We start from the raw sequence: 23582 nt of genomic DNA on the forward strand, positions 1-23582 counted from the left end.
CTGAAAATGCTGACAGGCTGACTCTTCTAAAAATGAACAAGGGCTGGATTGGGCCAGACTTCTCAACACCACCGAATGATAGCAGCGTAACAAACTCAAATCCAGTGTCTTTTCTTGGGAGTTGCATTCCCATGCACCTTTTCACACCCAGACATGGGTATATGCTTCCTGATTTTGGCTATTTGCTCTTGTCCTCCTCCACCACCATATCACCAGGGTGACTGTGGTCCGTGATGCAACACCCACATAATTTTTTTAAAGGGTGTTTATGATGCCGGTAAAAAATAATTTTTAGACAATATGTTCATGTATACCCCCCAGGGGTAAATGTTTGTCAGCCCATACACTTCACTAAGTGTATTAAAAGTATAGGAGGCCCGCTCCTTTCTAATGGGAACATTTTTTTATGAGGCCCTCCTCCACGTCTCTTCCAAGGGGCATTGGAGTGCCTCCTAATTTTTGGCAGCCCTTGTATTCACAGCATAGGCAAACACAATGGGAGACCCACTTCCTAATAATGGGAACATTGTTTTCAGGAGGCCCTCTGACCTCCACGTCTCTTCCAAGGGGCATTGTAATACCTCCAAATTTTTTGGCAACCCTTGCATTCACTGCATAGGCAAACACAATGGGAGACCCAGTTCCTAATAATGGGAACTTTTTTTTATGAGGCCCTCCTCCACGTCTCTTCAAAGGGGTATCGGGGTGCTTCCAAATTTTAAAAGTGGTATTGGGGTGCGTCCAAATTTTGGGCAGCCCTGCCACTCACTGCATACGCAATAACAGTATAGGAGACCCAGTCTTTAGTAATGGGAACAATAAAACATAGCCGGCTGATGGCTCTCTAAGAAAAGTAAAGGCCGCCTGATGGCCCTATACAAATAGGCTTTGTGACTTTCAGAGTCCCTCCTTCATAAAAGAAACACGATGTGTCTGATGATATCTCACACACCACATGGCCAGATAAGGTTGTGAAATGTTAAAATGACATTTCCTGGTGAATGCATTTGTCACGATTGAAAGCAATGCAAAAGTGAAAAAAAGCATCAAAAACGCTACATGTGAACATAGCCCAAGGTGTGGAGGAGCATTTTTGCTTTTGGTTATTTATTTTGCTTTATATACAGTACAGACCAAAAGTTTGGACACACCTTCTCATTTAAAGATTTTTCTGTATTTTCTTGACTATGAAAATTGTACATTCACACTGAACGCATCAAAACTATGAATTAACACATGTGGAATTATATACTTAACAAAAAAGTGTGAAACAACTGAAAATATGTCTTATATTCTAGGTTCTTCAAAGTAGCCACCTTTTCCTTTGATGACTGCTTTGCACACTCTTGGCATTCTCTTGATGAGCTTCAAGTGGTAGTCATCGGAAATGGTCTTCCAACAATCTTGAAGGAGTTCCCAGAGATGCTTTGCACTTGTTGGCCCTTTTGCCTTCACTCTGCGGTCCAGCTCACCCCAAACCATCTCGATTGGGTTCAGGTCTGATGACTGTGGAGGCCAGGTCATCTAGCGTAGCACCCCATCACTCTCCTTCTTGGTCAAATAGCCCTTACGCAGCCTGGAGGTGTGTTTGGGGTCATTGTCCTGTTGAAAAATAAATGATGGTCCAACTAAAGGCAAACCGTATGGAACAGCATGCCGCTGCAAGATGCTGTGGTAGCCATGTTGGTTCAGTATGCCTTCAATTTTGAATAAATCCCCAACAGTGTCACCAGTAAAGCACCCCCACACCATCACACCTCCTCCTCCATACTTCACGGTGGGAACCAGGCATGTAGAGTCCATCCGTTCACCTTTTCTGCATCGCACAAAGACACTGTGGTTGGAACCAAAGATCTCAAATTTGGACTCATCAGACCAAAGCACAGATTTCCACTGGTCTAATGTCCATTCCTTGTGTTCTTTAGCCCAAACAAGTCTCTTCTGCTTGTTGCCTGTCCTTAGCAGTGGTTTCCTAGCAGCTATTTTACCATGAAGGCCTGCTGCACAAAGTCTCCTCTTAACAGTTGTTGAAGAGATGTGTCTGCTGCTAGAACTCTGTGTGGCATTGACCTGGTCTCTAATCTGAGCTGCTGTTAACCTGCGATTTCTGAGGCTGGTGACTCGGATAAACTTATCCTCAGAAGCAGAGGTGACTCTTGGTCTTCCTTTCCTGGGGCGGTCCTCATGTGAGCCAGTTTCTTTGTAGCGCTTGATGGTTTTTGCAACTGCACTTGGGAACACTTTCAAAGTTTTCCCAATTTTTCGGACTGACTGACCTTCATTTCTTAAAGTAATGATGGCCACTCGTTTTTCTTTACTTAGCTGCTTTTTTCTTGCCATGATACAAATTCTAACAGTCTATTCAGTAGGACTATCAGCTGTGTATCCACCAGACTTCTGCACAACACAACTGATGGTCCCAAACCCATTTATAAGGCAAGAAATCCCACTTATTAAACCTGACAGGGCACACCTGTGAAGTGAAAACCATTTCCGGTGACTACCTCTTGAAGCTCATCAAGAGAATGCCAAGAGTGTGCAAAGCAGTCAGCAAAGCAAAAGGTGGCTACTTTGAAGAACCTAGAATATAAGACATATTTTCAGTTGTTTCACACTTTTTTTGTTAAGTATATAATTCCACATGTGTTAATTCATAGTTTTGATGCCTTCAGTGTGAATGTACAATTTTCATAGTCATGAAAATTCAGAAAAATCTTTAAATGAGAAGGTGTGTCCAAACTTTTGGTGTGTACTGTACGTCATTAAGTCATTACCCTGGAAAGGATGTTCCTTAACATATTTCCCAGGAAAATCCATTTTGGTTTTGTTTTGGTATGTTTTATTGTGAGTCCGTAAAAGTGGCGTAATACCTCTGACAACGTTGTTGACAGAAGTGACCTGGCAGTCAGAAATGCTAAAAGGGGTCTTCCCCATGTTGTCCCCATGTCATTTGAGCACTGTTCCCATCGATTTGGGCAATTTTTAGGCCCTCTGCAGACTGCCGGGGAGAGCCGCCTGAAAAATGCTCGAGTTTCCCATAGACTTACATTGGGTTCATTGCTCGGGTCGAATACCCGAGTATTCCAATGTGCTCGACTCGAGCATCGAGCACCCGAGCATTTTAGTGCTCGCCCATTGCTAATGGCCAGTCTATACAATGCATCATGGACACACAGGGCTCTCTAGAGTGTGAAACTTTTTGTAACCGCTCTCTACCCTGGCAAATTAATAAAGGTCTTTTATCAATTAACTCAGAAAGCAGGATACCCCTCTGCCACATCTGTAAATCAGTAAAAGAATGCATGACTGACCACACAGGAAGAGAGGAATGCAGTATCTCCTATGTTTAAAACTTTTTTTAGCCCTCAAAAAATGTATTAAGGACCCTTTACAAAGGGCGGTGATTGCAACAATGAACATTGATACAACAGTTTGCTCGCGATCCATGCCCATTGTATACAAGGTCACCAATCAAACAAACAAGAAAACATTTGTCATTGATCACTTCTTTTATGTGCCCATAAGAATTATTTCTGGTTGGCAGCACATCCCCACATGGAAACAGGGAATCTGTTGCCAACAATAATGAAAGCAATGGGAAACGAACCATCATACGAACCAGGAGCAAAATGGAAAAATCCAGCATCCGCAGGAAATGAGGTAAGTATATTAAAACATTATTTTGTTAGCAACATAGTTAAAAAAAAGTGAAAAATTAAAAAAACAAAACATACAAAGATAATAAAAGGACATGGGTCTACGCGTTTTGAGCATAACCGAAAGGACTAAGCCGTTCTGCTCGAAACGAGTAGACCCATGTACTTTTATTATCTTTGCATGTTTTGATCTTTAATTTTTCCCTTTTTTAACTATGTTGCTAATAAAATAATGTCTAAAATACTTACCGTAACTAATTTCCTGCAGATGCTGGATTTTTCCATTTTGCTTGCTATATCTACACCCAGAAGTTGGTCTGGAGCCTCCATGCACCGCACCTCGATTCAAGGCATTTTTCAACAGTTGGTGAGCCGATATACAACTTTTCTAATGTTTGTCATCATAGGAACTGCCTCGTGGTCATCGATTAGATAATATTAACATACACAACTGCTGGTAAAGCTTCCTATGTTGCCGATATGTGTGAAGCATTAGCTTTTAATCATTGTGCAAGTGGATAAAATCATGCAAAGAAGGCATGGCTGCCTGCAAAAATGATGGAGCTTTTCTCTCAAGCTACAAATCACAGGAGTCGTCAAACATCCATGACTTGACCCTATATCTGGATGCTGCAGCTATCAAAGGAAAGTGCTCAGTCATTGAAACCACTATTCAAACTGATATATTTTTGGTGAAAACACAAAGATTCTTATGTAATTCATCAATGCAATATGTATGGCCATGTGAAAAAAGCATGCAGTTAGCAAATTTAGGCCAACCAAAGTAAGAGTTCATTTTGTTCACATGAATACATAATTCATATTGCAAGAATTTCAACTATTGATCAAAGACCGAAGATTTTCTCGTTCTAAACAGTAAGCGCAAGGAAAAATGTATTTCCTATAAGTGCGCCATTAAAAGGGGTTGTCCACTACTTTAATATTGATGACTTATCCTTGTGATTATCAATATCAGATAGGTGAGGGTACTGGGTGTTGTACCGCGATGTGATCATATCCAGCTGGCACTGGGAAAAGCTGATCAGTTGCAGTAATGCACATCCACTCCTCTCCGGTTGAATAGGTACGGATGTGCAGTACCCTGCTGCAGCCACTATACAGTTGATGGAGCTGTGCAGCTCCACAACCAGGCCTGAGGAGTCGGAGTCATGGAGTTGGTGTCCATTTTGGTGGAGTCGGAGTTGGAGTTGGTATAAAATAAACCGACTCAGACACCTAAAATATATAACAAATTGGGTACAGCAATACAATGCAATATATCCTGTAAATGTTGTCATAAGAATTTGGGAAAGTTATGAAATGTCCTATAAATGTCTGTTCTGTTCCTGATCTAAGGATATCGGCTTTTTGTTGAGATGAATCTGTGCTGCACTTTATGTACATGCTCAGTAGTGAGGCAGTGCTGCACTTTATGTACACGCTCAGTAGTGAGGCAGTGCTGCACTTTATGTACATGCTCAGTAGTGAGGCAAGGCTGAGGAGTCGGAGTCAGAGGTCAGGAAAACTGAGTCGTCAGAGGTTTAGCTTACCGACCCCACAGCCCTGTGACCACAACTGCTAACATTCAGCCACCGCTGTGAAAAGCTGATCACTGGGGGTGACACTGGGGGTGTCACTGTGGCACGGATCTAATATTGATGACCTATACTAAAGGTAGGTCATCAATATAATATTAGTGGACAACCCCTTTAATACTCAAAGCTTTGTAAAACTAAACAGTTTGTGAAAAGTTCTTTAATGCAAGCACTTCCTTCACAAAGTGATGACATTTTGCAATTATTTTGCTATCCTCACTGCCATTCTGGTGATCTCTGCAGTATCACGCCATGTGTTCGTTTTTTTTCCCTGAGCCACATGCACACCAGGTGCTGTTCCCAGTGGAAATGGGAACTTTCTGTTCAGATCACTGAGCTGGCATCTTTCCTCCGTGATGAAAAAGCAGAAAGTTGTATGCTCAAGTCAAGCAGAGAATGAGATACGACAAAAAAACATGAACGGCAGATGATAGCCAAAAAGAGAAAGGACTGAAGAATAAAAAAGAAACAACCAAGCAGATAAATGATAACAATGCCAGGCAGAACAACAGGACCCACTCCCATGGATCCATCGTATCATTTTTAATGGGTTAAAAGGTGCATTTCTAAATGAGACCTAAGATGCCATGTTCCCTGATTCCTGAGATCTACAATTGCAAAGAACTAATAAAAACTAGAAAAGCAGGAAAACTTTATACATTGTAACGTGCTGGAAATACATATACACAATCATTCCACTCCGTTACGGAGACAACTTGAGCTTTTTCTCCTTTTCTACAGCACAGCTTTTATGTTCGTCTGAATACCATGTATTCCAATGGGGAAAAACAACAGCTGCACAGAGTAAGTTCAGTCCTGCCATGCCCTGGATTTCTTAAGATTTTATTTAAGCAATCTGAGAAGCCCATCCCCAGTCTGCGCTCTTCAAGTTGATGCATTCCTAATCCTTCAAGATGAACTATGCCGGGTTAGAAAGACAAGTTGTTTCCACTGAGAAATTACGCTATGGTACATGCTAAGACACTGCCAAATCATGTTTCAACTAGCAAGAGACCGAGTAAAGACTGAGTATGTGATCTGCAAGAAAACAGTATAACCAGAGGAAAATGCAAATGTATATAAAGAAAAGGTAACACATGAGAGCTCTCCTTAGTTAATACCCTTTTATAGCTACCTGATGATGACAAGTATCAATCTTTCAAGACTTCTTTAGTCTCTTCATCGGGCAGATTTTATTACATTTTATTATTATCATTTATCATTGTTGTTTCTCCAGTTTTCTGGAGTAATTTGGTATTTTTTAGTGGCTTTGGTAATTGCATCTTATTCTCTACATGCTTAGACCCAGTCTTTTTTGATTTTTCAACAACTTTGCTTATCCAGAAGTTTTAGACAAACTGATGAAATGCAACTTTTACCAAATGTTGAAAATGGTTAGTTCACAAAGAAGGTATAGAGTCACAGGATATATAAATATTACGTTTCATTTTTTTATTATTACATCATAATAGAACATTACTATAAAAGGTTAAAAACACTACATGGAGTGTACAGAGGAAAGCGACAGACCATAGCAAGAGGAGATGTCACTACAGGTGAATCATGTCCATAGCATATCTAATAAGGATATGGAAGAAATGTACGTTGCTATCTGAGCACAATATATCACAATAGGTATTGTCAAGTATAGTATGTGAAATAACGGGCAAGATCAGGGAAGTATGTGAAAAAGAAGGGTTTTAAATAGTGCAATTACCTGTGTCCATCTCCTTTCGCCGGAATGGTGCTAGGCACTGACGCGCATTTCGTCGTTAGCCTTCGACACCCCCTGACTATGTAGTGTTTTTAACCTTTTATAGCAATGTTATATTATGATGTAATAAAAAAAATAAAATGTAACATTTATATATCCTATGACTCTATAGCTTCTTTGTGAATTGGCCATTTCATGCACAAGGTGTATTGTCTGGATATAGACATCCTATTTTGGTGAAGTTTTCAATTTGGAGCATTTTAAGACTTTAAAAGAGATTTGAGACTTTTAGTACTTTGAGTCACAAAAAAACGTCTCCGGACAATAATAAAGTACAAACAATTCTTCAACACTGTGCACCATTTTGAAGAATTTGCTGCAAAAACATCAGCAAATACCACAACACAAAAAAATTAACTTTAATAAATTGCAAATGAGGAATCGGGGCCCAAGAGTCCTCAGTAGTTTATAGATGACGGCAGATATTAACCTTTTACGACTACGTAGATCTCTTGATAGGTGTTTACTGCTGTATTCAGCATTATGTCTCTCGTCCTGGAGACCTCATCCATTCTATGCATGTAGAGACGGAGTGCCAACACAGAGCTTACTGAGGAAAAGCAGTCTCAACAGTGACTCACCATTTCTTCGATTTCAATCTAGGAGCTGGATTCCGAGGGATTAGAAAAAGGGCTCTCATGGGATGCATATCACAGAGTGCTAAAGGTTAAGAAAAAATATGTCAGACGGAAAAATGACAGCAAGACAACATTTTGTACCCAACGTACGTGTGAAATGAAATTTTCGGCAATTGGCTTATAGTGGCAGAAAAATGTACCTGCTATTAACACCTTAGAGCTTTAGAAGCCTTTACACTAATCCACTGAAATCGAGGCCGTAATACTGCACAGAATAGCAAGTGAATTATGACCCAAGAGTTACACACCTGAAGCTTTGGCGGGGATATAAACAGAGTTAGGAGACGACTAAGAAAATATCTATTTTAAAGAACAGAGTACAATTCCTAAGTTATCCTCAAGTCAAATACAGTGCATGAAATTCTAATAAAGACATTAAAATAATGCAAAGGAAAATTATTTAAATACATCAGTAAAATATTATCAGTTAATTTTAACAAATACGGTTTTATTACAATGCAACATTTAAAGAGGTTGTCCACTACTTTTACATTCATGACCTATCCTTAGGATAGGTCATCAATGTCTGACCGACCGTGGACCGATCAGACACCCGGCACCCCCGCCGATCAGCTGTTATCGGTGTCAGCACCTGCCGCCGGAAGTACTCACTAACCGAGCTGTGCCATCTGCTGGTAGTGGTCGCGGCTTGGTACTGCACATCCGCCTCCTATTCAAATCAATAGGAAGCGGATGTGTAGTACCCTGTGGGGGCCACTATCAGAAGATGGCGTATCTCGGCAAGTGAGTACTTCCGGGCGGCACTGCCTACACGGATAACAGCTAATCAGCGGGTTGCCACGTGTCAAATACCGGCCGATCAGACATTGATGACCTATCCAAAGGATAGGTCATAAATGTAAAAGTAGTGGACAACCTCTTTAAGGATATCATGTTTTTACAATATTACTGAATTTTCAGGTTTGGCTGGTGCAAATCTAACAAACTACAAAGCAAACATCACCATGTTGTATGCATTTTTTACTGTATAACGTATGGAATAGTGATGTCCACTACATTATTCTATACTCCAAACAAGGTAAATTCTTTTGGCCTTTGCCAGGGAAAGGGCTATCTGGATACACTTGACGGATCCAGTAAACCACAGCATATGCCGGTATTCATATCAAACATATGCTCTGAATGTGAACAGAGGCATTGTATTTGATCACTATTTTATATTTTGAATAAAAAATCCTGACTGCTCAAAGAAAAAAAAATGCATCAATTCACCTGTGTGTGAATGAGGCCTTACAGGGGTTGTCCTTCAAGACAATATCTGTCCTTCCTTTTAATGAGCCAAGGTGTAGAGGCACTAGAGAGACTCTCCTGTTCCGCCAAGGTGTAAGTCACCATATATTTCATAATTGGCAAGGAAATGTATTGCAAGGGTGTCTTCAGTCTAAGATGACTAAATGTGACAGTCATTCACAAAGATTTTTGCATACACAAACTTTTATTACAGCTTAGCTGCAGTGCCTATAATGGACTGTGGTAGTCTGAGACACACCTCCTGACTCATCATTGGTTCACGATGCTGCTCTCTCCCTCCTTCTGGCTGCTGAACCTCCTCTGATTGGCTGATAATATATCTATACACAAAGTCAGAGCATGGAAGCAGATTTACTTTACAGCAAGGGCAGAATAATTATAAAATATATATTACTAACCTACCACCAGAAAAAGAGGTAACCTGGTAACAGCCGCAAATTATGCTTAAGGAAGGAGACCAAAGAACACTGTACAACTCCAGTGACTTCCTATACTTCTCCCTTAGTCCAGATTTTGAAGCAGCGTATCTTTTTACTATGGATTATTAGCTTGGTCTAAAACATTGAACACAGTGATATTTAACTTCTTAGAGCCTATAATGAACATTTTCATCATAGGTCACCAAGGAAAGTATAAAGCTGGCTCAGGAGCTGTCCCTGCTTCATAACAAAATGTTACATAGCTGAGGTCTGTAACTGCAGAGAACAGAGCACGCTCTGATCTCTGCAATTTAACCATTTTAATGCCGCTGTCAATTGGTTAACCAGCACTAGGTCCCATCGGTCTACCGCGAGTGAATACGGGGAACCGATGGGTTATTAGGGAAGTCAAGTCCCTGATGAAGGCACCAATAATTTATAATATAAAATTTTATATCACTTCCCTTTTTTGCATTCATTAAAGAATATGTATAATAATAATAATAAAGCTATTTGGTATAACTGTAACCAAAAAAAAAGTCAGAGCAATAAAAATATAGCATTGTTTAAACCGTAAAATAACAACCAAAAAGATATATCGGAATGCCAGAATTGCCATTTTTTTTGTTGCTGCATCTCCCAAAAAAAATATAGTAAAAGTGATCAAAAATCAAAATGTCACATCGTATCATTAAAAAAATGTCAGCTCAAGGCACAAAAAACAATGGCGGAATTGCATTGTTTTGCAATTTAGATTTTTTTTTTCCTATATTCCAAAATGGTTTGGTAAAATGAATGGTGCCATTCAAAACGACAACTTGTCCCACAAAAATAAGTCCGCACATGACTATATAGACAGAAAAAAATTCAAGTTGTGGCTCTTGAAAAAGGGGAAGAAAAAACGAAAGCGCAAAAATAAAAAAAAATTCCCGGATGGGGTTAAACAGCATTTCATGGGCTTAAATGAAGTATATTAGTCTACCTTCCTTCATATTAAGTAATGTTGGTAAAGATCCATTAGCACCTTCCCCCTACAGAGCCAAAAGACTCTCCCATTAATCCAGCGCTTGGAAACCAATTAGAAACTCAATATAAAAAAAGGAAGGAAACCATTAGCGTTGTACAGGTGAGGACAAAGAATAATACTTCAATGGACAATAACACAAACAAAAGGCGACGGATGATAAAAGTCTGCTCCTCAGGCTAGGTAAGCTCCCTATGGAGAGAATAGTCTACTAACATCTATCTGATTAGCATTCTACATAGGCCATCCTGAATAATAGTTCTGCAAAGATATGATCGTGAGAATACATTTTCTTTTCAGAACTATGATTTTTGAAAAACTTTTATATACTTAATGTTCAGGGTCTAGGGAGGACAAAGTTTCTCCTTGTGAAGAATGCTAACTGGCGAAGGGAGTCTTTTAGGCTAGGAAAAATATTAATTATCAGTGCATGCTAAATATACAGCATGGCCCTAGTTGTATACATAATGGTGCATCACTCATCTATGATAATGTAGAAGAAAAATAAAAAATAAAAGACAGTAGTTCTGCATTACTTACGAGGAGCTCCTTCTGCCATCTCAATGGCTGTTATTCCTAAGGACCACAAATCACTCTACAATAAAAAAGCAGAAAAACATTATAAAACAATACTGAATTTATGCTTTCTTAGATTAGAAGACGCTGCGTCATCAATATTCAGTTTTCTGGATAGAAGTGTTTTTCAGAATGAAAAATAATGAACAAGTAAAAGCGCTGTCAGTCTCTACAGATGGAATACGCTTTTCCAGTAGTGATGGGCTGCAGCTTTCAACCCTGATGAACAGCGACAATGAACAAGATGAATTGTTTGCCACTTGCTGCCGCTGCTGTTAGTCTTTTCCTAGTTTTTTATTACTTTTCTTTCCAAGTGAAATGAAATGAAGCTTGAAGTGGGACAGCTGTGCAAGACTGCAGCACTTGTAGGGCTTTATACTAAATTTGACTGAAAATAAGCTTTATTGGGTAGAGAATACGAACTGCCTGAATATGAACAGCTGAACTAGCGGCACAATAAGGCGGTAACACACTATGGTTTGGTAGCGGTGCAGATTTTAGTCGCATTAGGCCACTTTCATATGACAGTATTTTAATCAGTATTTTGCATCAGTATTAAGGTCACATTCACACATTCAGTATTTGGTCAGCATTTTACATCAGTATTTGTAAGGCAAAACTAGGAGGGAAAAATCAGAGGAAAAGTGAAATAGAAACACGTCACCACTTCTGCATTTTTCACCCACTCCTGGTTCTGGCTTACAAATACTGAGGTAGAATACTGACCAAATATTGAAGGTGTGAACGTGGCCATAGTAAGCAAAAGTCAGGAGTGGATCCAAAATGAAGTGGAGGTGCAAGTGTTTTCATTGTTCTGTTAACTGACTAGGTTCCATTCCTGAAGATTGGAATACATTGGAATCAGGTTCCAGCCGCCCATTGTAGGTGGCCTCCCTCGGTACTGGAGCAGGAAGAAAAATGTGACATAATTGGTGAAGTGGTCCATCACTATAGAGCTCTGGAGTGCTGTTCTTTGAATAATGCAAGAAGTACAGTACAGACCAAAAGTTTGGACACACCTTCTCATTTATACATTTTTCTGTATTTCCATGACTATGAAAATTGTACATTCACACTGAAGGCATCCAAACTATGAATTAACACATGTGGAATTATATACTTAACAAAAAAGTGTGAAACAACTGAAAATATGTCTTATATTCTAGGTTCTTCAAAGTAGCCACCTTTTGCTTTGATGACTGTTTTGGACACTCTTGGCATTCTCTTGATGAGCTTCAAGAGGTAGTCACCGAAAATGGTCTTCCAACAATCTTGAAGGAGTTCCCAGAGATGCTTAGCACTTGTTGGCTCTTTTGCCTTCACTCTGCGGTCCAGCTCACCCCAAACCATCTCGATTGGGTTCAGGTCTTGTGACTGTGGAGGCCAGGTCATCTGGCGTAGCACCCCATCACTCTCCTTCTTGGTCGAATAGCCCATACACAGCCTGGAGGTGTGTTTGGACTCATTGTCCTGTTGAAAAATAAATGATGGTCCAACTAAACGCAAACCGGATGGAATAGCATGCCGCTGCAAGATGCTGTGGTAGCCATGCTGGTTCAGTATGCCTTCAATTTTGAATAAATCCCCAACAGTGTCACCAGCAAAGCACCCCCACACCATCACACCTCCTCCTCCATGCTTCACGGTGGGAATCAGGCATGTAGAGTCCATCCGTTCACCTTTTCTGTGTAGCACAAAGACACGGTGGTTGGAACCAAAGATCTCAAATTTGGACTCATCAGACCAAAGCACAGATTTCCACTGGTCTAATGTCCATTCCTTGTGTTCTTTAGCCCAAACAAGTCTCTTCTGCTTGTTGCCTGTCCTTAGCAGTGGTTTCCAAGCAGCTATTTTACCATTAAGGCCTGCTGCACAAAGTCTCCTCTTAACAGTTGTTGTAGAGATGTGTCTGCTGCTAGAACTCTATGTGGCATTGACCTGGTCTCTAATCTGAGCTGCTGTTAACCTGCGATTTCTGAGGCTGGTGACTCGGATAAACTTATCCTCAGAAGCAGAGGTGACTCTTGGTCTTCCTTTCCTGGGGCGGTTCTCATGTGAGCCAGTTTCTTTGTAGCGCTTGATGGTTTTTGCAACTGCACTTGGGGACACTTTCAAAGTTTTCCCAATTTTTCACACTGACTGACCTTCATTTCTTAAAGTAATGATGACCACTCGTTTTTCTTTACTTAGCTGCTTTTTTCTTGCCATAATTCAAATTCTAACAGTCTATTCAGTAGGACTATCAGCTGTGTATCCACCAGACTTCTGCACAACACAACTGATGGTCCCAACCCCATTTATAAGGCAAGAAATCCCACTTATTAAACCTGACAGGGCACACCTGTGAAGTGAAAAACATTTCCGGTGACTACCACTTGAAGCTCATCAAGAGAATGCCAAGAGTGTGCAAAGCAGTCATCAAAGCAAAAGGTGGCTACTTTGAAGAACCTAGAATATAAGACATATTTTCAGTTGTTTCACACTTTATTGTTAAGTATATAATTCCACATGTGATAATTCATAGTTTTGATGCCTTCAGTGTGAATGTACAATTTTCATAGTCATGAAAATACTGAAAAATATTTAAATGAGAAGGTGTGTCCAAACTTTTGGTCTGTACTGTACTTGGCACTATGATCCCATACAACCACAGACACACAGAACATTTATTTATACAGCGCCATTAATTCTTGCTGACAGATGGCATGTCCCAATCCCTTATATTATTAAAAAAAATAAACCCTTATAAACTGGGTCTGGGGCGGGATTAGGACAGACAGAGCCTGCAGAACAAGCAGAGCAGTCAGAGCCTAGAGTGAAGTCCCAGACAGAGACGCAGTCAGGTCTGGAGGACAGCAGACACAGGGAAAGTGACAACAGGAACTCTGTAGGAGCAGGAGCGAGTGCCAGAGGCTGGAAGCTAGAAAGCTCGCCTTGGCTGAAGACACTAAACACGGACACGGAGTCCGAGGCTGTGGGGACATCCAGGTCCAGCAGCAGAATCCAACCGGCAGGGGATTCCATGTCCTCTGGCCTTAGAAGCCCGGATGCACGGTCACAAGCAAGGGACCAGCACCGCCATCGCGAAGCGGAGGCTAACGGAAGGCCCCAAGTCACCGGCCATATGGGTGAGCACCACACGGTATACTCAGGGACGTGGGCTACTTCTACCCGCATAGAGCAAGGTAGCCAGGAAAGAGTGTAGATAGTCGGGGAGGCCTACAACTCCACCTGGCCAGGGGAGATCCTACTTGGTTACAGACTGACCAGGCCCCTACTGCTAACCAGTACTCCCGGGAGGGTCTGCGTTATACCATCAGTAAAGACCCTGAACTGCACCACACGTCTCTGTGTTTCATCGCCGCACCATCAGTACTGGGACGCTCACACCATCACTCCCATCATCCACACTAGCTGCCCTGAGGCAATACTTCTCCCGTGGGGAGTAATCCCATACTTGGCTGCGCATACAACATCAGCCTCAGCGGTCTGCAGCGCAGCGGCGGTCCCCACTGACCGCAATCCACGGGTGGCGTAGTCGGACACTTGTTACAACATTAAGACTGCCACTGGTTTGACCGCCCTGGGCACGGACCGGGTCACCGCCACACAGACTACAACCCCCAGCGATCCGGCTCCGGGTATCCCCCGCACCAGCACAGGCCCAGGGGGCGCGTCACAAACAAACATGCTTTTTATTCAGTTGTACTACTTTATTTATTTTCCATATCTCTTTGCTTCATTTTTGTTCTAGCTGCTACTCTCTTTCACATCTACCGCCCTTTTACACATTCTGAGCACTCTCTCCACAAAAGTCCCTCTCTTCTTCCCTCTCCCATGTACAACGCTTAGACTCTACTGACATTTCTCAATCACTGGAAATCATCCACTAACACCATACAGCGCACAAAACTCATAAATCATTTAACCACCTGCTTTTTCTCTTTTTTTTCCTACTCCTGGTCGCTGGCGACATCTCCCCTAACCCCAGTCCTCCTTCAATTAGCATTTATAACTCCATTCCGGCTCATGTAGAAACCCTGTTAGACTATTCAAACCATTCTCCCTGAGAGTGGTGATTCTGTATGCTCTCATGGCAAAACCAACCAATTCCTCCATCACTTTGTCACCTGCTTCCATACTTTCTATCCCGTGACATTACCACTCTCATCATGGGAGACTTTAATATCCCCATTGATGATTTGCTCTCCATATCTGCCATTCATCATCTTTATCTAACCTCCTAGTTCGGCCTTTCACAGTTTACTAACTCTCCTACTCATGAAGATCGGAATAATCTGGAACTAGTCTTCTTACGGCTCTGCTCAGGGTACGACTTTATTAACTTCCCTCTCCTGCTCTCTGACCACAACCTTCTTTCCTTCTCTATTAAGAAGTTTCTCCACGCCCAGTTCACCACCACTTATGACATACACAGAAATCTATGTGCAATCAATACCCAGCAGCTTATGAACAATTTACAGTCTTTAGCTCCCATCTCCTCCCTCTCCAGTCCAGATTCAGCATTGTCACATTATAATAATATATTGCAGAATGCCCTGGATGAAGCAGTATCAGCTAAACGCAGAAAAACCCAACACAGACGAAAGCGACCCTGGCACACTATGCAAACACGTTTTCTCCAGCGCTGCTCAAGGTGTGCTGATCGTCAGTGGAGAAAATCACAATCAGCAGAAGACTTCATCCACTATAAGTTCATGCTCTAAATTTATAACTCTGCTCTCCATCTGGCCAAACAATTCTCACCACCCTCATCACGTCACTATACGACAATCCAAAACGACTCTTTGAAACTTTCCACTCCTTCCTGAGCCCTAAAGTACAGGCCCCGGTCACCAACCTCAGCGCTGACGATCTGACCACTTATTTCCTAGACAAAATCAACCATATCAGTCAAAAGATTTTTGCATAGTCCCTTCAGAGCCCTGATCCCCGTCCCTTCCGACCCCTGATCCCTGTCCCTTCCACACCTCAAGCTCACTTTACACCTTTGAGCCTGTCACAGAAGAAGTTACAAGTCTCCTAGCTTCTTCTTGCCCTACAACATGCACCAGTGACCCTATTCCCGCACATCTCTTTTAGTCACTACTTACCGTAACTAAAATATTTAACCTCTCTTTTTCCTCTGGTATCTTTCCCTCTTCATTCAAACACACTATCATCCTTTTACATATCTCTCAGATAACTCTCTTCTTGACCCTTTTCAGTCTGGCTTCCGCTCTTTACACTCTACCGATATTGCCCTCACTAAAGTCTTTAACAACCTACCAACAGCGAAATCTAATGGCCACTACTCTATAGATTCTCCTGGAGCTCTCTGCAGCATTCAACACTGTGGATCACCAGCTACTCCTCACTATGCTCCACTCTATCTGCCTCTACGACACCGTTCTCTCTTGGTTCTTCTCATGTCTGGCCGCTCATTCGCTGTATCTTTTGCCAGCTCTTGCTCCTCTGGTTTTCTCCTTATCTGTTGCAGTTCCCCCACAAGGCTCAGGCCTAGGCTCTCTCCTCTTTTCCCTATAAATTACCCCTATTGGACAAACCATCAGCAGATTTGGTTTCCTATATCATCTCTATACTGATGACACCGAATTATACACCTCTTCTCCTGACATTACCCCTACTTTAATATAAAATACCAAGGATTGCCTGTACACTGTATCTAACATCATGTCCTCCCTCTATCAGAAACTGAATCTCTCCAAAACTGAACTTATTGTGTTTCCTCCCTCTTGTAACCAACTCATACCCGATATTGCAATTCCCTTGGAAGGTTCAACCATAACTCCCAAGCAGCACACTTGTGTCTTGGGGTTGGTTATACTTGACACAAAACTTTCCTTTATTCCCTATATCCGATCACTCACTCACTCATGTCACCTGCATCTTAAAAACATCTCTAGTATCTGACCTTTTCTCACCTTTGAAGCTGCAAAAACTCTTATGGTCGTTCTTATTCACTCTCGTCTGGACCACTGCAACCCTTTACTGATCGGTCTCCTTCTAACCAAACCTTCTCATCTCCAATTCATCCTGAATGCGGCTGCCAATGTTGTATGTCTGTTGGGCCACTACACCAATTTCTCTACCCTGTGCCAATCATTGTGCAATGTTGGTTGCCCATTCGCTACAGAATACAATACAAACTTATCTCTCTCAAGGCCATCCACACTTATGCACTGCCCTATATCTCCTCCCTCACCTCTATCACCCTACTCGTGCTCTCCGCTCCGCAACTGAGCTAAGACTAGCATCCTCCATAATCCAAACCTCCCACCTCCATCTCCAAGACTTCTCTAGCGCTGTGCCAGTTTTCTGGAATGCACCAACCCGGACAATCCGACGAATATTTAGCCCCCATGGTTTTTAATGTGCTTTAAAAAACACATCTCTTTAGATAGGCCTATCACCTCAATTCACCTATATAATTCTCCTCTGTTCCCACTTTCTAAATTTTCCTCAGAACCTGGTCCCTCTTATTCATTTGTGTCCACTTCCTCCTTGCACCCAATAGCACTTGGTCACTGTCCATAGACAGATACTGGCTGGTGACTGGATCATGCAGCTTATTTAAAATGCCCCATTTATAATGATGGTTAGACCATACATGGCAGGCACTTTCTATCTATTGTCTCCCCCCTGTTTCTTTATAGATTGTAAGCTTGCGAGCACGGCCCTCACTCCTCCTGTAACTGTTGAACTATGTGTCACTTTGTGATGTCTTTATGGTTGGTACATGTCCTCGCTTAAATGTAAAGTGCTGCGGAATTTGTTGGAGCTATATAAATAAAAATTATTATTATTATTATTGCACAATAAATGTTTTTGTCTAGATGTTGCGGAAATTTTAGAAATAAGAGTATATGGAACCTATTGAATTAACATGCACTTTGACTTACGACAATTGTCAAATCATTTTCACTGGGAAAGTGTACTTCTCCCTGTATGATGTAGCCCAATCATAAACAGGCAGCAACATAACAGAAAGAAAACACGCCCCCACCATAGCTTAGAGCAGGTTTCTCAGTGTGTGAGATGGACTGGTGCAGCTCTGATCTCCTGGTCTAACCTCCTTCATGAGTCATAACATTACAGATACACTGTCAGAATGACCTCACTGAGGGATCTTTCTATTGTTAGCGCCACCTTCCTAATAAACTGACAAGCACTTCAGTCCATATAAAGGCGACTGGTGGAGAAGCATGTGACCACACCTGTCCATCAGTCTCACATGGGAAAGATGACTTTCTATTAGTGGAGGCTAATGGACAGGTCTGGTCATGTCCTACTCTACCAGCCATAGTATGGACAGATGCACTGATCATTTTCTGAGGAAAGCTGCATTAACAAGAGAAAGTGGCGGACCTCGTTGCATGACAATCCATCATTAAGCATCTTCTGACATCAAACAGGAGAGTTTGTGACTCTCATCTGTCTTTTGGCTCCTTACAATTGATTTATAGCCACAGACTACATTAAAATTGAATGTGCAGTTTTTCCTTTACAAACAGCCTGTAAAAGAAAAACTCTACAAAATCTGTAATGAAACCCAATTGTACAAAGTTCTTTTATCCAAAATACATGTATTTAAGTTAAAAAAAATTGTCCCCAAAGGGGGCCAAGCCCCTGCAATGCATTATCCAAGTATGTTTACTGAACAGTTTACTGAACATATATTTTTTTGCTTATGACTTTTTTATATAAATAATACAGTCAAATGTCACATAAATGATAAATAGAATAAAAAATATGAAGTATTTCTACACGGATTTAAGCTTTTAATAGGTTTAAAATTAAGGGCAGAAGTACTGAAGTGTTTATCAATCCAGAAAGTGCAATCCTCTGCATGTTTTGTAGCACTTTCTCAAAAAACTTTTGAATAAAAGTCAAATGAAAAAAATCTGCGAGTCCCAAAGTTGCCATAAAAAAACCTGAAAAGTAGAAAGAAAGCAGTTTACAAAACAGAGGGAAGAATAAGCAGCATAAGACTTGCAGATGGCAATTTAACTTCAGGCGCAAAATCAGCAAAGCTTCTCTGAAAGATTGCATCATTTTCTTTGGAATTGGGTCTGAGCAAAAGAGGATTTGCTGCAGCTTCAGTTTGCCCCGGGTGTCCAGTAATCTGATTCATTTATCCAAGAAAATATATTACACAGAGAAGAGTACACAGGCCAACTTTATTACGGCTGGAAGATGACAGCTTTATGATACTCTTAATTAATTATGGGAACTGAGGATTTTGTCATCTCGATAGATTTTCATAAGTCTTCAGTTTTACACCCACAAAAAGTACAACTAGGAACAGTGGTGAAGTATTTGTGCACAATGTACCTTAAAGTCATAAGTTGCATCTGGGTTTTCATCACAGGCAATGACTTCAGGAGCCATCCAATATGGAGTACCAATGAAAGTATTCCTTCTTCCTACTGTCCTGTCTAACTGCGCACTGACACCGAAATCCACTGTGGTCAAGCAGGAAAAAAAGGAGGAAAGTTACTCAAAACTGCACATTCAAAAAGAAGTGACGAGTAAATGTTGTAACCGGGAAGAACAGCAATATACAAGGCATTTGCCATTACAAATTCATTCATTTCTGACACTGAAAATCAGTTCCATTCATCAGGAGGAGGTTGTTTTGGCGACAAGCACATTCATTCCTGTAAGTCTCATTCAGATTAAGCAAAAATTTCCGCATCAAATGGACCATGTGGAAAATTCACCCTGCATCCTCTACATTTTAAAAATCTGCCCCTGATTTAGATCTCGGCTAAATTAGTTCCAAGGTGTTGCAAGCATCTTCAGAAGGTATGTTATATATAAAGGAGGAACTACATGCTAAATTCAGGAAAATCTAAATTCACAACCTTAATTGTTGAGACATTTGTAATCAGAAACAATACTTCTAGGGCTTCAGGACACTGGGTACCATGGGTATTAGTTCTGAGCTAGCCACTCTCTTAGCTACTTTACCAGCTTCCACTCCTGTAGGGTGACTTTATTCTAGCATTTTGGAGTGGTCCATTAAAGCGGATTTGTCTCCAAATTTCACAAAACAAGTGGCATACACTTTTAAGTCAATTTCTTAGACCTGATGACACAGGTGTACTTACTATGAAAATCCTTATCAGAATGGCTATTGCAACTTTATATTAAAATGAGCATTTAATTTATCCAACTAGAGCTGGACTGACAAAATTTCTATTGTAATACGAGGGAAAACTTTTTTAGACATTATTACACAGCCATTTTAAGATTAATTTTCAAAGCTAGTGCAACAGCCTCATTAGGTCTACGAGTTTTATTAATAATATAGGCAGTTTATATTGCAAAATTTGGTGATAGAGCTGCTTTAAGATACTAGACAAATAAAGATCAGGCATGAATATAGGGTAGGAAGGCCAGATGGCATAGAGTACACCATATATGTCAAACTCTGGCCCACAGGGCGGTTATATTTGGCCCGCGACACCATAACCATCACCCCTATGTGGGGCCCATTATTCTATATGGGAGGCTATGTGTGGCCATTATTCTGTATGGAGGACTGTGTGGGGCCCATTATTCTGTATGGGAGGCTATGTGGGGCCCATTATTCTGCATGGAGGACTGTGTGGGGCCCATTATACTGTATGGAGAACTATCTGGGGCCCATTATACTGTATAGAGAACTATGTGGGGCCATTATTCTGTATGGAGGGCTATGTGGGGCCCATTATTCTGTATGGAGGGCTATGTGTTTTTTTATACTGTATGGAGAACTATGTGGGGCCCATTATTCTGTATGGAGGACTATGTGGGGCCCATTATTCTGTATGGAGGACTATGGGGGACCCATTATACTGTATGGAGGACTATGGGGGACCCATTATACTGTATGGAGGACTATGGGGGACCCATTATTGTGTATGAAGGACTATGTGGGGCCCATTATTCTGTATGGGAAACCCATTATTCTGTATGGAGGACGATGGGGACCCATTAATCTGTATGGAGAACTATGTGAGGCCCATTATTCTGCATGGAGCACTATGTGAGGCCCATTATTCTGTATACTGGTTGGCCCACGACTTTGTCCAAATTTTTCATTTTGGCTCTCTGGTGTTTGAGTTTGACATCCCTGGATTACACCAAGGGAATGACTACAATTCTACAATGGAGATGACAATTTATATACTCAAAGGCTGCTATTCTTGGTATGACTGCGAAACTTGCATCTAACAAACATACTCTGGGGATATCCTATACCTTTTTAAGATAGGGTTAGCCATTCTAGGCTGCAATCAGAATTTAGAATAGTTGAATCAGCCTTTTCCCATGCACACCAGTATTTTCCCTGTGCGCAGTCATCTGCATAGCTGCCTTATTCATAAAGTACAAGTCTGTTTATTACAATCATGTAACAAGTGATAGTCAATGACACGGTGACATGATCAGTGAGGGTTTCTTCCCGCAGTAAACAGTGTTATTTCATTTACATTGCATCTCGGTGACAAGATAGAAAAATACAATTGAGCAGGAAACATGTTTTTCAGCGCTCATTCTAATTCACATCTTCCCTTACCTAGTTTAACTTCAGCATTTTCTGTCAGCAAGACATTTTGCCCCTTAATATCTCGATGAATCACCTTGTGCTGGTGCAGATGACTCAGACCCTGGAGAGATTGATGAGGAAAAGAAGACTGTAATTTGTATCTCAAGGTAAAAGAATGAATTAACACAGCCATGCATCCATCACCTGGAAAAGAAAATTCTGGACTCAAAATGTGCTTTTAATGGAGCTTTTGTGCCCCTTTACAACATAACTGCTGTTTTCAGAATGCAGTTTATTCAGTAAAAATAATATTTACAGAAGGATTTTTTTTTAAATATATATTTATAAATAAATAAGCCACAAAGAATCCTATGCAGAAATTAAAATGGGATTCACTGCATCTTTTGTAGACTTTTCATCATGCAAAATAAAAAAGGGAGTTTTGAAGCTTTTTCTCATCATCCCATCTTATGGGCTTATCTTCTAGGATATGTTCTAACAATGTGGTCAGTGGTGATCCAACCTCTGGGACCCTGCCTATCTTAAGTGCAAAGGGACTGAGGACCCTTCACGTTACTCCCAGCAGAGTGGTGGGTGCTCCTGGCAACCAGGGCAACTGCAACTCTGCACTAAGTGAATGTGCTACATTGGAGCGGTTTGCACAGCAGATGACCAGAAGCTGGGCCGGTGAAAAGGAAAAATGACCTTAGTTCATTTGTTCTTAGGATCAGTGAGGAACCCACTGGTTGACCTTCACCCTCTGCAACTTCCTCTGATCAAACAGAACCATTGATGGTGCAGTACAAGTTTAATAATAGAACTGAAGATAAAAAGAGTGATGTTACATTTCTACTTATACAGTATAGACCGAAAGTTTGGACACACCGTCTCATTTAAAGATTTTTCTGTATTTTCATGACTTTGAAAATTGTACATTCACACTGAAGGCATCAAAACTATGAATTAACACATGTGGAATTATATACTTAACAAAAAAGTGTGAAACAACTGAAAATATGTCTTATATTCTAGGTTCTTCAAAGTAGCCACCATTTGCTTTGATGACTGCTTTGCACACTCTTGGCATTCTCTTGATGAACTTCAAGAGGTAGTCACCGGAAATGGTTTTCACTACACAGGTGTGCCCTGTCAGGTTTAATAAGTGGGATTTGTTGCCTTATAAATGGGGTTGGGACCATCAGTTGTGTTGTGCAGAAGTCAGGTGGATACATAGCTGATAGTCCTACTGAATAGACTGTTAGAATTTGTATTATGGCAAGAAAAAAGCAGCTAAGTAAAGAAAAACGAGTGGCCATCAATACTTTAAGAAATGAAGGTCAGTCAGTCCGAAAAATTGGGCAACCTTTGAATGTGTCCCCAAGTGCAGTTGCAAAAACCATAAAGCGCTATAAAGAAACTGGCTCACATGAGAACCACCCCAGGAAAGAAAGACCAAGAGTCACCTCTGCTTCTGAGGATAAGTTTTTCCGAGTCACCAGCCTCAGAAATCGCAGGTTAACAGCAGCTCAGATTAGAGACCAGGTCAATGCCACACAGAGTTCTAGCAGCAGACCCATCTCTACAACAACTGTTAAGAGGAGACTTTGTGCAGCAGGCCTTCATGGTAAAATAGCTGCTAGGAAACCACTGCTAAGGACAGGCAACAAGCAGAAGAGACTTGTTTGGGCTTAAGAACACAAGGAATGGACATTAGACCAGTGGAAATCTGTGCTTTCGTCTGTTGAGTCCAAATTTGAGATCTTTGGTTCCAATCACCATGTCTTTGTGCGACGGAGAAAAGGTGAACGGATGGACTCTACATGCCTGGCTCCCACCGTAAAGCATGGGGGAGGAGGTGTGATGGTGTGGGGGTGATTTGCTGGTGACACTGTTCGGGATTTATTCAAAATTGAAGGCATACTGAACCAGCATGGCTACCACAGCATCTTGCAGCGGCATGCTATTCCATCTGGTTTGCGTTTAGTTGGACCATCATTTCTTTTTCAACAGGACAATGACCCCAAACACACCTCCAGGCTGTGTAAGGGCTATTTGACCAAGAAGGAGAGTGAT

General features: G+C 41.2%; 1 protein-coding gene across 15 annotated transcripts in view; it reads right to left on the bottom strand.

Annotated features, from left to right (window-relative positions):
* TNIK (TRAF2 and NCK interacting kinase) overlaps positions 1-23582 on the bottom strand; it is a 330725-nt gene that overhangs the window by 109313 nt on the left and 197830 nt on the right. For all 15 annotated transcript variants that reach the window (XM_073674893.1, XM_073674887.1, XM_073674897.1 and 12 more), the window contains exons 6-9: positions 21540-21630; positions 19310-19440; positions 10919-10973; positions 7607-7685 (exon numbers count right to left, since the gene is read on the bottom strand). In XM_073674893.1, the coding sequence (XP_073530994.1) occupies positions 7607-7685; positions 10919-10973; positions 19310-19440; positions 21540-21630 (356 nt within the window). The remainder of the gene's footprint in view (positions 1-7606; positions 7686-10918; positions 10974-19309; positions 19441-21539; positions 21631-23582) is intronic.

This window comes from Phyllobates terribilis, unplaced genomic scaffold (assembly GCF_046119375.1).
Source record: "Phyllobates terribilis strain yellow unplaced genomic scaffold, ASM4611937v1 Scaffold_3__8_contigs__length_932513732, whole genome shotgun sequence".
Classification (NCBI taxonomy): Eukaryota; Metazoa; Chordata; class Amphibia; order Anura; family Dendrobatidae; genus Phyllobates; species Phyllobates terribilis.